The sequence below is a fragment of the Coturnix japonica genome, chromosome 1 (genome assembly GCF_054131305.1).
Source record: "Coturnix japonica strain WE chromosome 1, WE-NBRP24, whole genome shotgun sequence".
NCBI lineage: Eukaryota > Metazoa > Chordata > Aves > Galliformes > Phasianidae > Coturnix > Coturnix japonica.
In genome coordinates, this window is record NC_140663.1 from 32,490,396 (window position 1) to 32,504,984 (window position 14,589).

Consider the following 14,589-nt stretch of genomic DNA (forward strand, 5'->3'; position numbering starts at 1 on the left):
TATGGGATTTTCCACAGATTTATTAATAGTTATCAGTTGGTGCAGGGGACAGGAGAGCACTTTCACTAATGACTGAGGAACTCACCAGTCTGCAGCCCTGTACTCTGCACCTGTATTATACTTCCCCTTTCTCCTTGCAAAGGTCTGCTGTAAAGCAAAGACATGAAGTGCAAAAAGTGGATCCAGGACCCTCTCTTTACACAGACAGAATGACATTTTCTACCTTGGAATATAAAAGACCATTCAAAATGAACATTGTGTTAAAGGCTGTATTATACAAACCCTTTTTCATAACTTTAATGTTCCTTTCATATGCTACATGTGTTTAGTATTGAAATATGCAACACTGTATGTCAGAGAGAGGAGAGGCTCACAGAAGATATCTGGTTCAATCTTCAGCTCATGGCAGGACCAATTTCAGCTCAGGTTGCTTATGGGCTTATCCAGCTGAGATCTGAAAAGAAATCAAAAGATCCTGATGTAAATTATGCTTGAGAGCATGGGAATGGCTAAAAATAAGTTACAGATGGGATATTCATTTTCTGCCTAGTTTTACACAAGTTCGGGTTATTATACAGCATCCTCTCTTCTCTGCTCTTCCCATCTCTTTTAGAACCTCAGAATTTAACTTTTTAAAACAGACTACAACTCATTTATTTTCAACCGTGACGTTTGAAGCCGTGTTCTGGAGAAAGGCTCAGAACACCACCAGCAGCCAGCAGAGGGGGCCCACGTTTTTAACTTGGTCTGGTCTCATTGAAATAAAGAGCATACAGCTTCTGTTCAAAAACACGAGTGTTGATTAGAGGTGGTAGCCAAGTTACTCCTAATTTGAGCAGAAATCTCTCTCTCATGTGCGTGTGCTTTTGGCAAAACAACAAATAAAATTCCCACCTTCCTGTAATCAGTAGTAAGAAATTATTTGCTATGAATATATAATTGTATGGGAATCTATTCAACTTCTTCAAAGATCAACTTATAGATACGGTTGGAATCTTTTAATTAACCCGGAGGTTAATTAAAAAGGCCTTGTGTGCCTTTTTGCCTGTCACTACTTTTGAAAAAGTCAAAATAACATCTTCACCTTCTTCACTTTGCTTACCACATTAGACTCCAGCCTTCCCAACATGCAGTGACTTTGTCCACACAAGCAGTCCCAAAGAACTTTTGTAGCATACAACAAAAGTGTATTTCTAATATTTACATGTAACTTTTCCAGAGTTGTTTGCCATTTCACTGTCTTTCTGTAATACTCTTTTCTTAATAGCTCCTTCACAGGTCTTGTTAATTACACTGTGTGTGAAAGTTTTAATAAAAAGTGCTATATTTTCCATGTTAGGTAAATTTTTTGCAGTATTTTTTCTGCAATTCACCTGAAGATAATTCTAAGCTTCAGATTTTACTCTGGTGATGTGCTGAGATAGATGGACACCAGCAAAATTGAAGAAAATTCTAACTACTACAAGTCTGAGTTAAAACGTACCATAGATGATCTTTTTCTCAGTACCACAGTTAGTCTAACATCTCAAATTGTTCTCAGTTAATAACTCAGTCCTGCAAGGTGAAGACTGTGAAAAATAGTAAAGCCTCAAAAACGAGCAGTTGCATTTTGATAATATAAGTACACAGAAATACATCATTCTGAAGATTTTGGGGGTACAATGGAGCATTACTAAAGAGTAGTAGTAACTCAAATTGATCTGTGAATGATATGCTCGCGACCTAAAAAGAAATTGAATATCATGTTGAAGTATAGATGCGTATTCATAACATAATATATAATCTGACAATTTATCCCAAAACTCTAATGCTGTATGGAAGGCGTAGATTTTGCTCTCCACTACAAAGGAATGGGTTGGGCTGCAAGTTGTTGAGAATATATAAAATCTGAAGCAAAAGTGGGTGTCTGAATTCAGTATGGCCACCCACAAACAATACAGCAGCCTTTACGAAGCCTTCCTCTCTTCCCAAGTCATTGAAATTGTGCTCAATTTCCATGTTCAAGGAAACAGTCCCTAAAATCATCAGCCAACAGACCTGGTACTTATGACTTCTTTCCATAATAACATTTGCTAAAATTCAACATTAAACATTATTGTTCTTAATATAAAATGCATTAAGCACATATTTGTTCTACAGATGAAGATGTGTTCCCTGAAAAGGAAAATGTATCATGGAATTGAAAAAGTAGAAATGAAATGCTTTTGACTTGGTGCTTTTGAAACGCATTCCAAGTGGTCAAACTTAAAGTAATTATTTTTCAGTACAATGCATTTCTTTCTTCTTTTGTCATTTTCTTCCACTTAGTATATTTTAGATTCCATCTGTTTTTACCATAGTTCACAGAAATATTTCAGAGAAAAATTAAAGCTGACCAAAGGCTGCTTCCTATTCCACTGCTCCCTCTGACAGATTCCAAGTTGCATTAGACCAAAATTATTAGTACTGATTTGCTTTCAACCTTCACTTTCACCTATCTCAGGGGCCCGTGCTTTGAGCCAAATGTAGACAAAAAAATGTACGTAATCAGAATACTAAGCCTGAGTTTTTTATATTGGCCTTTATTTCTCAAAGTTTCCTCTCTCCTGAGTATAACATCTCAGAGCTCTGCTCTGCTCTACTGTAACATTAACTCTAATCACAATCAATGCAAGCTTGCTTTTTCTTGGCAACCTTGGTCTAACTATCCACAAATACATAAAATAATTAATATAAGTGCTTTGAACTATATTCTGGAAGAATCTATAGCTCTTAATCAGCTTCAGAGAGATGCCTAGGAGATTAAATTTGGGTGGTATGAACACTCTCTCCTCATCTACTATCTCCATTAATTACTAAAGAAAAGTAGCCAAACGCTTAGAGGCCTGATTTATTAACAGAAATAAATGCATTGGCTTCCCTGAAACTGTGCTAACACTGTATTGCTCTGAATCTTGCCCTTTCAGCTCTACTATGAAATGAACTTTACTTGGGATTTACAAGAGCTTAACTGAGGTCTGAACCAAGTCCATAGACTATAAATCTGAACTTCTTTTAAATAATTCTTTCTTTACAAGTCCTGCAGCAGCCATGCGTTTGGACATTTCAGTGCCAATGACAGTAGTCTGAGTAATTTCCAGCACTGAAAATCTTGTTAGCCTTTTAAGAGGCTCTAAAGTTTCCTGCACAATCAGTGAACGTTGATAGAGTTTTCTCAGCTTAAAGACAGAGCTGGCAAGTGCCACTCAGGAACGCCTTTGATTTCAAAAGTGACAAAGGAAGTTCAGTGATACTGTATCCTGGTCGATGCTTTTGTGGAGTTGTTGCATGTCATGGCTCCATGCTGATACTCCATTAAGCAGGGTTTATAAATAGAAAGGTAGTTCAAATAAGCTGATTGCCACAACTCGAAACAGCCCTGCCAAGGAACAGAAGAGAAGCAACCTAAGGCATGTTAAAAACATATTAATGTTATATAAGGCTCCAATCCTAATGTTCAAACCAGAAATGTATCTCCATCTTTCAAAAACTTTTAATGCAAATATATAGCAATTACTGGACTATTAACACTATTAAGGGCACAGTTTGTAGAAGAAAGGCCACTAAAAATTGATAGTTGTGTACTTAATAATGACTGCAGGTTCCAAGCCTTTTTAGCTTTTTCCCTTGCAAGTCCTTTGTGAGCCACCTTCCTAGTTCTTCTCTGTAATGACCTTCCTGTGATTCTCATTCCAAATTTCCTCTTATTTCTTAATGTCCCAGAATTCTTCTTTCAAACTCAAGGCTCCTCTAATGCATCCACTCTCCTCTTCCTATAAATATCTGGGCTGTAATCACTCTCCTTCCCTTTATGCTTCTCTCCATAAGGCTCCTTAAGTCTTCAGCTCTGCAGCAGCTGCAGGAACACAACTCCAATTTTTCTTCTTTCTGAATGCATTGCTGTGGTTTGGGGCTAGTCCCCTTTCTCCAGCTGCAGCAGGAGCATTGCACAAGTGTCAGCCATAAAGAATAAGCTATTTTTCTTACACGTCTAAGTACAACACTCAATTTTTCCTGCATCGCTGGTAGGCTCTGGTGGAGTCTTAGTGTATCTTTTAGGGGAATAGACCTAACCTTTAACCTTCCTACTCCTTGTGTCATTTTGCATTACTGTATATGGGACTACATTAACACAGAAGAGTTAAGGGGTGGGTAATGTATCCTTTCTGTTTCTCATAATGGTGTTAAACTTAATGAAGTGAAGATGAAGCGTAGGGGCCACAGAAAGATGGATTCTTCAACATCTGCTCTGATTAATTATGTACCTTAAAGCTTTGTTGCTTACTTTTGCACTGGACAATATGCCAACAGTTCTCCAAAACTTCTTAAAAAATAAAGCCCTGTAGAGTACCTCCTGTTTGATTGTTCTGAAGACCAGTTCAAGAATGGGGAAAGCACTGCTATCACTGTGATATAGCATGTCTGAAATACTTTGGTCTTATTTGTGACCAAAAAATAGTTGGCATCCCTTTCTGCAAAGAAATCCTCTGTGCTTACAGCTCGGAAGCCAGATATTCAGACAAAAATAAAAAATACGCAACTCATCCTTTAAGAGAGGGATTTACAGGAGCACAAAGTATTAGAGCACATCTAAAGTTAATTTGTCACCATTAAGTGCTTCTTAGATGCATTTCTTCCTTTGGTACAACTGCTGATCCCCAAATACTAAAACTATTACAACTACCAGTGTATAGTGTGTGTGTGTTTGGGGGGGGGTGGTTTGAAGAAAAGAAAGGAAAAAAAGAGAGGAGGGGGAAAAAAATGGAAAAAGAAGGAAAAAAAGAAGAAAAAATCCATTATTGTGAACCCCTTCAAACGACTGCAAAACAATGTATTTGCTCTTTACACAGTATCATGCAAATACACTTCAAAAACCACAGGAACCCCAGGGTGTTTGCCACACAGACACAGCGAAAGAAGGAAGGATGAAAAGAATTGGACAGAATTTCTGTATGAGTTGCTAAATTAAGAAATGACTCTATGCATGCACATGGTATATATCAACTCTCATCTCTACCCAAAGAAGAATGCAGATCTCCACAGCACGTACAGGACACAGAAATACATCATACATCTCCACACACCCACATATTCAAGGGTTTTATGTTTAAAAAATGTAAGGGAAAAAAAATCTCTGCAACTCTTTATGAACTGTAGTTAACTTCCTCACAGATGTGGATGTATTGACTTTCTATTGAAATATGGAGCTTTTGTTGCATCAATTGAGCAATACATTGTAGAGCTTCCTCCAAGTCCCACTAACAAACGCTACTAGATATGGCACTTTCAGGACTCACTATTGTGCTATAACGCAAATCATTTAGTGTTTGACTTCAATATTGGCTGTTAAACTGAATGACTGGCTACTGATTATTCTGGCGTAGTGGTAAAGAGTCCAGAAACTGTGCAATTGAGAAAACATTCACAGTGATTAATCCATCACAATATATCTTTCCACTGTCACATTTGTTTTCACATTTTTTCAGTCTTTTTTGAGCAAGATTTGATGCCATTTGTTATTTGGGGTTCAAATCTATCATATGCATTCCTGCACAATGTAAAAACAGACAAATGCATGTGAAAGCATGACAGACCATCTCACTCATAGACCTGAGCAATGACTTACTATCAGAAGCGTGGTTCAGAAAACCATATAAATTTGGTTTATAGAGGAAGGACACAGGAAATTTGACTTGCCTTGGTGCTCATGTCTCGTGGTTCTTAGAAAGCTTTGTCATGTCTGATGATGATTCTCTAGGGCTATTGTAAGGCAGACTTTAAATGGACAGTTAGATACAGCTTGAGAAAAAAAGACATGAGCAAAAAAGAGAGCTGATGTTTTCAAATATTAGTTGTGCTAATAAGAAATATTACTCCTCTTGTATTGTCTTACCATTATTCATGTACATTTACACACAGCATACATGTTCTCCTCTTGCAGCCTTATATGATATACAAACACACAAAGATACAGTAGCAGACCAATTACTGCTAGAGTTTAAAAGCATCATTGAAAGTGTTATTTAAAACACGTCCTTCCAATTTTGGTGAAATATCCACTTAATGCTTCTGCAGCCTGGCTTTAATTCCCTAAATGATGTCACATCTACCTCAACTCAAAGTAATAGTTTTTCTTTATATAGCTTATTTCCACGTCTTCACTCTAACACATGGATTTTATTTCCTATACAGAGTATTACTGTAATGATCAGCTTTCGTTCTCCCCAAACAAATATTCAGTAAATCTGCCTCCTATGTATTTACATTTCTTCCTCATTTATTTTCCCAAATCACAACCTATTAAATTGTGCCTGGAAAAACATCACTTTTTCACTTTCCATGTGTGCTTTGCAATCATTTTTTTTTTTTCAGAGTGAAAATAATGTCAGCACATCCCAATTTGCTTCCAAATTATACCAAGTCAACTGTCACAGTACAAATTGTAATAATAATTCTGTTCTTCTATTTTAGTCCCCTCTTCCCATCAGCAGTTTCTCTACTGAAGAATATTTCAGGTGAATCCAAGTAAGCTTCACTTGTCAAATGTGCCATCTTGCTTCTAAAGTAACTTCAGAACTGTTGAGCACAGACTGCAGCTAGATGGCAGTGTGCCAAACAGAAGAATCAACATAAAAAGATGGTTTCTCAAGATTCATGACTGAGCATGACCTAAATAGGACGAAAATCTGAACGCAAACAAGTTAATGGCACATAATCCATAGTATCATTGCAACTGACATGTTGCGGCCATGTGGTTAATAGGGCGATGGTAATTACAGTTTTGTATTTCTTCTAGGTTCTAGGAGCAACTCTGCCCTAACCATTCTCCATTTATTATGGAAAACAAAAATGGTGCCATCTGCCTTGGTCTGAAGAGCGCTGCAAATACATGTTTTAACTTAAGATTCTGACTGAAACAAGAAAGGTACATGACGTGAGTGTGAATGTTTACTGACAGGTAAATATGAAACTCAACACAGTATACAGCCTTCTGTTGTACATATAAGAACACCACATAGTGATGGTTAATGGCGTACGCAGTCTCTTGAGGCTGGCTAGAACAAAAAGATAAGTCAGGTGTCCTGCAAAGTGAAAAGATGCACAAATAACCATGTAGCTCTAGCACTGCTCTGCAGTAGCACAGCCTAAGGGCTAGTGGAGCTTCGCACTTGCTTAATGAACCATTTCAGTCCAAGGACTACAGCATGCCCAATGAAGATTTGCTCCACCAGTGGTCAGAAAAAGAAATCCCACTGTACTACAGCTTCGTTCTTTCCATGGCCTAACTACATGGTTGAACTTATGTCCTTACCATGGTCAACAAAGGAAGAAACAGGGTATGTTCAACTGTAAACTACCCTGACCTTCCCAACTGTATTGTTTTTACTTTGGCTCTGTAGTGGACTTGCCTTAATACCTAAGCACTGGCTGCTACCTTTGCTAGCACAGGATCTGTTACCATTTCTGCTTTAAACTCCATTTTGGCTGGGAAAACCAATCATTGCGGAATGAGGTATAACTTTCCATTGTTAAATGCTTTAGCCACACTACCTTTTTTTTTAATCAGTTAATCCAGTTTAAGCTTCCAAAGCAGAAATAGCAGTTAGTTTTATACGTCTGTACTTGAAAACCAACTTTCACAATTAATCTAAAGTCTGTCCTGCTGTAATCAATGATCTGCCCAAAAGACACATGTTAAATATATCTACTGTATGAATTGGTGTGATTTTAGTGTGTGTGTAATACATAACGTGTTTTGTTTCCTAGTATACAAGCAATCCAGTAACATATCTTTTCTGTTGAAAAGCCTTAAGCTGGAGGGTCATTACATTATCACAGTCAGAAGACAGATTATTTGCTCGAGTATTAGGAAGATGGGAAGAGATTCAGGACAATGTTTTGCTGAGAACCCTTTGGGTTTACTACCTTGATAAAATCCAAAGATGGCTGCAGGATAAGTGACTAGGACAGTATGCCAAGACGTGAGAACCCACAGGAAGTCTTGGGGTCCCAACAGCCATTTGGAACAACAGCACCTCCCTAAAACATTGCCAAATTGACAGATGTTTTTCCTTTTCTCTTTGTGGAGAATCAGAGACCTGTAAGAAACATAAAAAGAAAATAACTGTGAAGTCTAATTTAAAAGCGCAAAAGTGAGAACTACCCATATCCAACCCAGTCACATCCTTCTTCTAGTCCTCCCGCCACTCTTCTTCGAAACAGCACATTTTCTGTTTCAAAGAAAGTAAGTAACTAGCAGAACAAATGTATTCATGAAAAATAAACCATCAAAGGAGGATTTTTAAAGTTAAATTCTCACTACAAATTAATCCATCTGTCGCACTTTTAGATATCTTGTGCAACTGGATCAGATCCTCAACAGACAAGGAACAAACAGCATATGCCTTGCTTTCTAGAACAAACAAAACGTTTGTGTAATGGCCTCAGGTTATACTAACAATATTTCCCTACACTTGTGAGAAATATTTACTTCTTTGTTAACTAAAACTGTTCTGATACCTTTGGCAGAGAATGTTTGTGACGTCATGAAGTACAGATGTCTAAAAAAGACTATTTTGCTCCCAGAATAAAGTAAAATATTCAGAGTATCAAGGCATTAGCACTTCTCCATTCAGCAGAACACAGGATCATAAGAATGATTTGGGTTGGAAGGGACCTTCAAGATCATCCATTTCTAACCCGTTGTCAGGGGCAGAGTTGCCATGCAGTTCTGGAACAGAACTAGTGCAACTTTGCAGAGACAAGAGAAGAGAGAAGTCTGCAATTTGGGGTGGAAAAGATCAGCCCACTGCACACTGATTCTTGAATAATTTTTCTAGTTGGCCATTTCTTCCTGTAAATCTGTGCTTTCAATGACTGCTCTCATTAGCTGAGAATAAGGTGATGCTCAGGGAAAGCTTCCCACCAGCCCATAGGCCTAAACTGACAAAGCATTCAGTCTAAAAAAGTATATTCCTTCTTTATTAACTTAAATAGATCACTTGAGCTCCAGTGCAAAGTCCTTCTGCTGTTCAGGTTGCATCCAGTGATTGTCTAGAAGTGGGAATAGGGATTGTAACCTGGGTGGTATGTAGGAAACAGTATTTTGCCAGCCTTTTCAGACTTAACTGTAGATTCAGAATCAGCATAGCTGAAAACCTTTGACTAATCCTCCACAGTGCACAGCAAGCAGCTTGACCAACCATCCAGCCACCAGTTTAAACAAGACTTGGGCTGGAACTCGGTTATTAATCCGGTTGCGAGTCCTAAGCGTGATTAGGAAGGGGACAAAAAAAAGAACAACCACAACACCGATGCGGCACAACAAAAAAAAAAGGCTCAAAATGTTGCCATCCTCGCCACTCCCTCGGTTTTGAGGTTAAAGAAAGGAGGGAAAGAAGGGGGGCAACCGCCATTTCACGACCGCTGCCCCGAGTGGAGCCGCTGCCCTGAGGGAGCTCCCGCCCTGAGCCCTGAGGCGCCGCGGCCGCCCCGCCCCGGGTACCCCCCGCCTCCCGCCTCTCCCCGCCCGCCCGCTCTCTCGCACGGCGACGCGGGCAGGGCCGCCGCGCTACGGCGGGCAAGGCTGGGGCGGCGTCAGCGGGCGCGCGGTGCCGGCCGCAGGGCTTTAAAGCAGCGTGTAAGCTGAGATGCTACCACAGACAGCGGCGCGGCGGCCGCAGCTGCTACAACACGAGCCCAGCCGGGACCCATGGCGACGTCCCGCGCTGCCCGCGCCCTCCTCCTCCTCCTGCTCCTGCTTTGCCTGCCCGCGCTGAGGCGGGGGGCGCGGGGCAGCGGGCAGCGCCTTCGGGGTTGTCCTGCGCCGTGCCGCTGCGAGCAGGAGGGCATGCTGCTCCGAGCAGACTGCTCCGACATGGGGCTGACGGCCGTGCCCGCCAACCTCAGCGCCTTCACCTCCTACCTGTAAGTGCGGGACGGGAGGGGGCGACTTCCATAAGTGCCAGGCGGGCCGTAAAGCGTTTATGGGCGCTCCGGTGTCCGTAGGGGATCGCAGTGCGATGTGCCATTCGGAGGGTAATTAAAAGCGAAAACTCGATTAGATCCGCGGGGATATTATCGCCACCTTCGCTTTTTGGGACGGCGCTTTGAGCTGCGGCTGCTGCCGGTGTGACAGCGGTTAGCGGCTGAGAGCGGCGGGCAGGTGGCACTAGGCTAGAAATGAAAGACGTGACAACATAGGCAAGGTAGAAATGAAATTCAACCAATATAGCTTGAATAGTGTGTTAGGGGAGAGCTTGATTGAGAGAACTTTGGCTACAGACAACTGAACTGCAGTCTTTAAGATGGGCGCATCATTTTTCACTGGTTTCTCAAGCAGCAGGTGAGGATTTGGGGCACGCACAGGACTCAATACTTTCTCGTGCTTTGGAAAGTCATTACAAGAAAGATAAGTAATGAACGTATAACAGCGTACGTATTTAAGCTGTACATGTCCTGTGTCAAGAAGTAGATCCTCTAAACTCAGTACTGCTTATAGGAATGCTAAAACAGGGAAATAATAATAATAATAATAAAAAACTTCTGAGATCCTACTGTTTGACTGTTTTATGAAGAAAAGGAGAACATAAATATGCGTTGATGATGTCAAACCACCATTGCTGTGGATGTCTGCTGTTCAAAAGCTGTGTGTCTCCAGCAACCTGCTTCTAAGCTGCTTTATGACCTGCTCCACACTTTTGTTTTTTCAACCCTCTTGTCCTTTAGTGGGGGAATGTCTTTCTCCAGTTGAGGATTCTGTTCTGCTCAGTAGCGTGTACCCTGAAGTGTAAAAATTCCACTGCAGGGCAGACAGGCTTCTAAATGACCCAGGCTGTTTGCATGCAGTGCAGTAGTCAAGTGGGCAAAAGACTGGCACATGCACTGGTGCACCCACACTTACAAGGCTGTTATTCTTGGATTGATTAATTATTGCCTAATTATGCAGAGCTGTAGCTCCTGCCTGCCTTCTGTACAGAGCTGCCAAGACTCATTTTCTTTAGATGGCTAAGCAATGGTAAATTTTAAAACATGCCTGTTCGTTATAGAGATGTTTCCCTCCTTAAGTTTCATGGTGCCCAACTGATTGCTTCTTGATTTACTCTTTTGCCTTTGGTTTTGTGTCCTGAACACAACAGAAATGTCCTTTTGGGCTGTGACGTTTTTGCTTTAGGACAAAGCAGGAGGTTAAAGCTTCATGTTCAAATTAACTCTCTTTCCGGCAAAGAACATCTTCTCTGGCAGATTCCCCTATAGGAACTGCCTGTGGTAATACTACCTTATACTAAGGTTGTGTTTTTGTAGGGTTTTTGTTTGTTTGGGTTTCTTTTCCCCTGAATTTCTATCATTAATGTCTCATCGAAGGCACTTGCATAGGGAAAAAAACAAAGAAGATAATGATATCTTGTTGTATGCTGGATATTGTGCTGGGACAAATGTGTACAGATGATGATATGTCATGGTGGCTAGATTCCATTTCTTGTATGAAGGTGCTCTTTGCATTAAAGCCAAATGTAGTCTACAGCTGTACCTGTTTCCGCGTTCTCATACAAAGTTTCAATCCTTGTTTCCCCATCAAAAATCATTTCATTGATGGTTTTGTATCTGCTGCCATGAACTGTTAGACTTTTTAAGTACAGACCAGGAGAATCCAGGAGTTTCTTGCCATTTCTTCATTTGCTTCTAGGCTAAATAATGTACTCAGTGTATGTAACGCAATTCCTGTTGACATTAATGTGAATTCCATGTGCTGGTGAAGGGCAGCACCGAGTCTCTGTTTCAAATTAAGAACATGTCACTTTCCTATCTGTACGCAGTGAAAAGATGAAGCCAGGATCTACAAGTCTGTGGCACATGGGACCTCATTAATTCTCGATCCAAGCCTGTGAGTTAGTGAAGTATTATTACCATTTATTGTGATGTGGAAAACTGAGGCAAAGAAGGGTTTGCTCAAAGTTAAAGTTTATGACAAAGTCAGTAATTAAAGCCAGAATGCCTTATCCTAACTCCATTCTTTAACCACAGGCTCAGCCTATTTCTCCTACATAACTGCTCATTAAAAATAGCGTATGATTTGCCTACTCCTGCTCAAGAATATTTAATATGACAAGTATATTAAGAAAAAAAAACTGTTTCATATCTCTTGTAATGACAGTCCAGAATATAGTATTTAATGATTCTAAGGGTCTTTGTTATGTGGTTGGGTAGCACAGAAAAGAAAATCAATCATAAATGCCAGTGCTGTCTGACAGTTCAGCTGCTGTGTTCTTCGTAATCAGAAACTTTCCATGAGGCCCTTAACAAGAAACTCTTAAGTGGAATATCTTCATAATGTTAAAATCTTGGATTGATATAGATGTACGTGCATACAGGTGTAACTAGCACAGGATATGGTGTGTTACTTTTTCCATCATGGTTTACTTAATACGTTATTTTAGGATAAGTGTTCATCGCATTTTAAATATGCTAATTTTGAGTACATTGTAAATCTGCATAGTAACATTTAGAAAAATCTGGTTCTCATCATTGTTAATCCCTTATAGGAATTACTTGTTAAAAAGATATTCTTTTTAAAAACTATGTTAACACTGACAGTATTACAGTCAAACCTAAGAATATAATAAGGTTTATAACGTATTCCTCGGATAAACTTTGGCCTCCTGTTTCATTCATTTCCATAATGTTGTATTTAATAGTAAATATTCCTGTAAAGCCCATTCAAAGCTTTTGAGGGTCTTTGAAAGTTTCTAAGAGAACCCCAAAAAAATAAAAGAGACAATTCTAGGAGAAAAAATATTTATCTTTAAATGTTAAAAAGTACATTTGCATTAATTATCTGCACTTTTGAAATGAGACAGTGGCTTCTGTGTTGGGAATATAGAAAAGGTGAAGCCAGACTCTTTGGGGTAATTTTGCCCTGGTTTATTATCACATTCTAATACCGCAGTGCAAACTCAAGTTCTGTGTGCCTGGTCATGTAGCGTTCTATGGGAATGACTACAGTGTTTCAGGGAAACCAATGCCTGCCTTTCCTTAGCAAGTGTTTCTTTACATAGCTACAAATTTGCTAAACCAATTTTTCTCCTTTCTAGTTGAAATGTTTGGCACGTGGTTTCAGGTCATAATCTGAGCCTCGTCCTAGTTAAAGATGAAGGTAAATCCAGATTCTGGGTTTAGAATTCAGTGTTACATTCTCTTTTTGTAACAAAAACAGGACGTTTCCTCTCTACTCATGTCAATGGTCTGTATAGAGACATAAAATGTATGCATAGGTAAATCAGAGATGCATGAAAACCAGGGAAATAACAACCTATTTAACGTTCCTGTTCATCAGCTTCCAAGGGGCTTGCTTTAAATTTCAAAACCTAACGTGTCAACTCAAAGTTAGTTTCTTTGTGAAGTAATTTAGATTGAGTTTGACAGTGTCGCTCTTCACACTTGAGAATACAGTGCTCAAATTAACTCTTTACACTGCTCTCAGTATAAAGGTTGAACAGCCTTGTGCTGCTCAGAGGGGGAAAAAGGCGCTCGTGCTACCTCTCTCCTTAGCATTTACTGTGGGGAAATGCTGCATAAATTGACAGAGAAAAGGAAGCTGTCTTTAAGCTGGTAGAATACAAGGAGCTGGCAGGGTGGAGGCACCTTCAGTTCGGTTTGGTGTCTGAAGTGCACAGGACAATTGGCCAAGCAGAGGGGGCCCGACTCCAGCTGGGAACGCGTGCTCCAGGCTGACCTTCCCAGCCAGCATGCCAGCAGAGATTAGACTTCCCTCAAGTGCTCCCTTGTTAACCCAGTCTTTGCTCCAACATGATTTGTCTTCCAAATGTGTAAAATTGCTACTAGTTTTGCTGTCTAAATTGCTTTCTTTTCTTCTGTGTTTGCTGGCCAAAGATAATATTTCATCCACATGCACTGCTTTCCTAATTCTCTGTTGGTCATTTAAGTGCTCTCGATTAATGCAATTTATGGTATTTTCCTTCACTTACTTCCTTGAACTGTCCAGCAGATCTGATTCTTTTCTCAGTAAAAATCATGGTAAATAAGGTGTGGTTCCTTTGGCTCTGAGTAAACTGACTGAGGGCAGAACATGATGTGGTGTTTTTGACATACCAAAACAGCTTTAGACTTCAGCTCAAAGAAAATACCCTAACGTCTTTAAAAAAGAACGAGATGTGATCAAAGCATGCTTGCTCCTCAGAGATTTAGCAATTCAAGTGGCAAATCCTTATGCTACACGCTCTGTACTGTTTGCTGAGAAGGCCTGAGTAATGTCTGTGCTCTTCTGCTGATCAGGTGTGGGAAGTTTAATGCCTGGAGAACTGTAAAAGAAATAAGTGTAGCTGGAGAGGGGTAGGGTCTGAAGTGGTATCACTGTTGCGCACTGAAGGAGTACAGTCCTCTTGTCTCTCTTGGAATGGAGATTTAGATGAAAACTGTACAAAAATCTATCAGTTGCTGCTTGGAAAGAAGCAAGTATTCAAGCTGGGAGAGCATGAGCCCACTGGTACAATGTACAACCACCATAATTAGGTACAACTACCACCTGTTACTCTGAACAGTAAAGAAATGGGA

At 40.0% G+C, this 14,589-nt stretch overlaps 1 protein-coding gene and 1 long non-coding RNA gene across 3 annotated transcripts in view; one reads left to right on the forward strand and one right to left on the reverse strand.

The window, feature by feature from the left end:
- Positions 1-255: 255 nt before the first annotated feature.
- Positions 256-10,060, reverse strand: LOC146762348 (uncharacterized). Its single transcript, XR_014942374.1, has 2 exons — positions 9,944-10,060; positions 256-454 (listed from the first exon to the last, which is right to left on the reverse strand). It is a non-coding gene; the product is annotated as an uncharacterized LOC146762348 (long non-coding RNA).
- Positions 9,564-14,589, forward strand: part of LGR5 (leucine rich repeat containing G protein-coupled receptor 5) — a 78,778-nt gene continuing 73,752 nt past the window's right edge. Inside the window, exon 1 of one of the 2 annotated variants that reach the window (XM_015855892.2) lies at positions 9,564-9,945. In XM_015855892.2, the coding sequence (XP_015711378.2) occupies positions 9,731-9,945 (215 nt within the window). In that variant the 5' untranslated portion in view covers positions 9,564-9,730. The remainder of the gene's footprint in view (positions 9,946-14,589) is intronic. The other variant, XM_085536875.1, reaches the window with a different exon arrangement.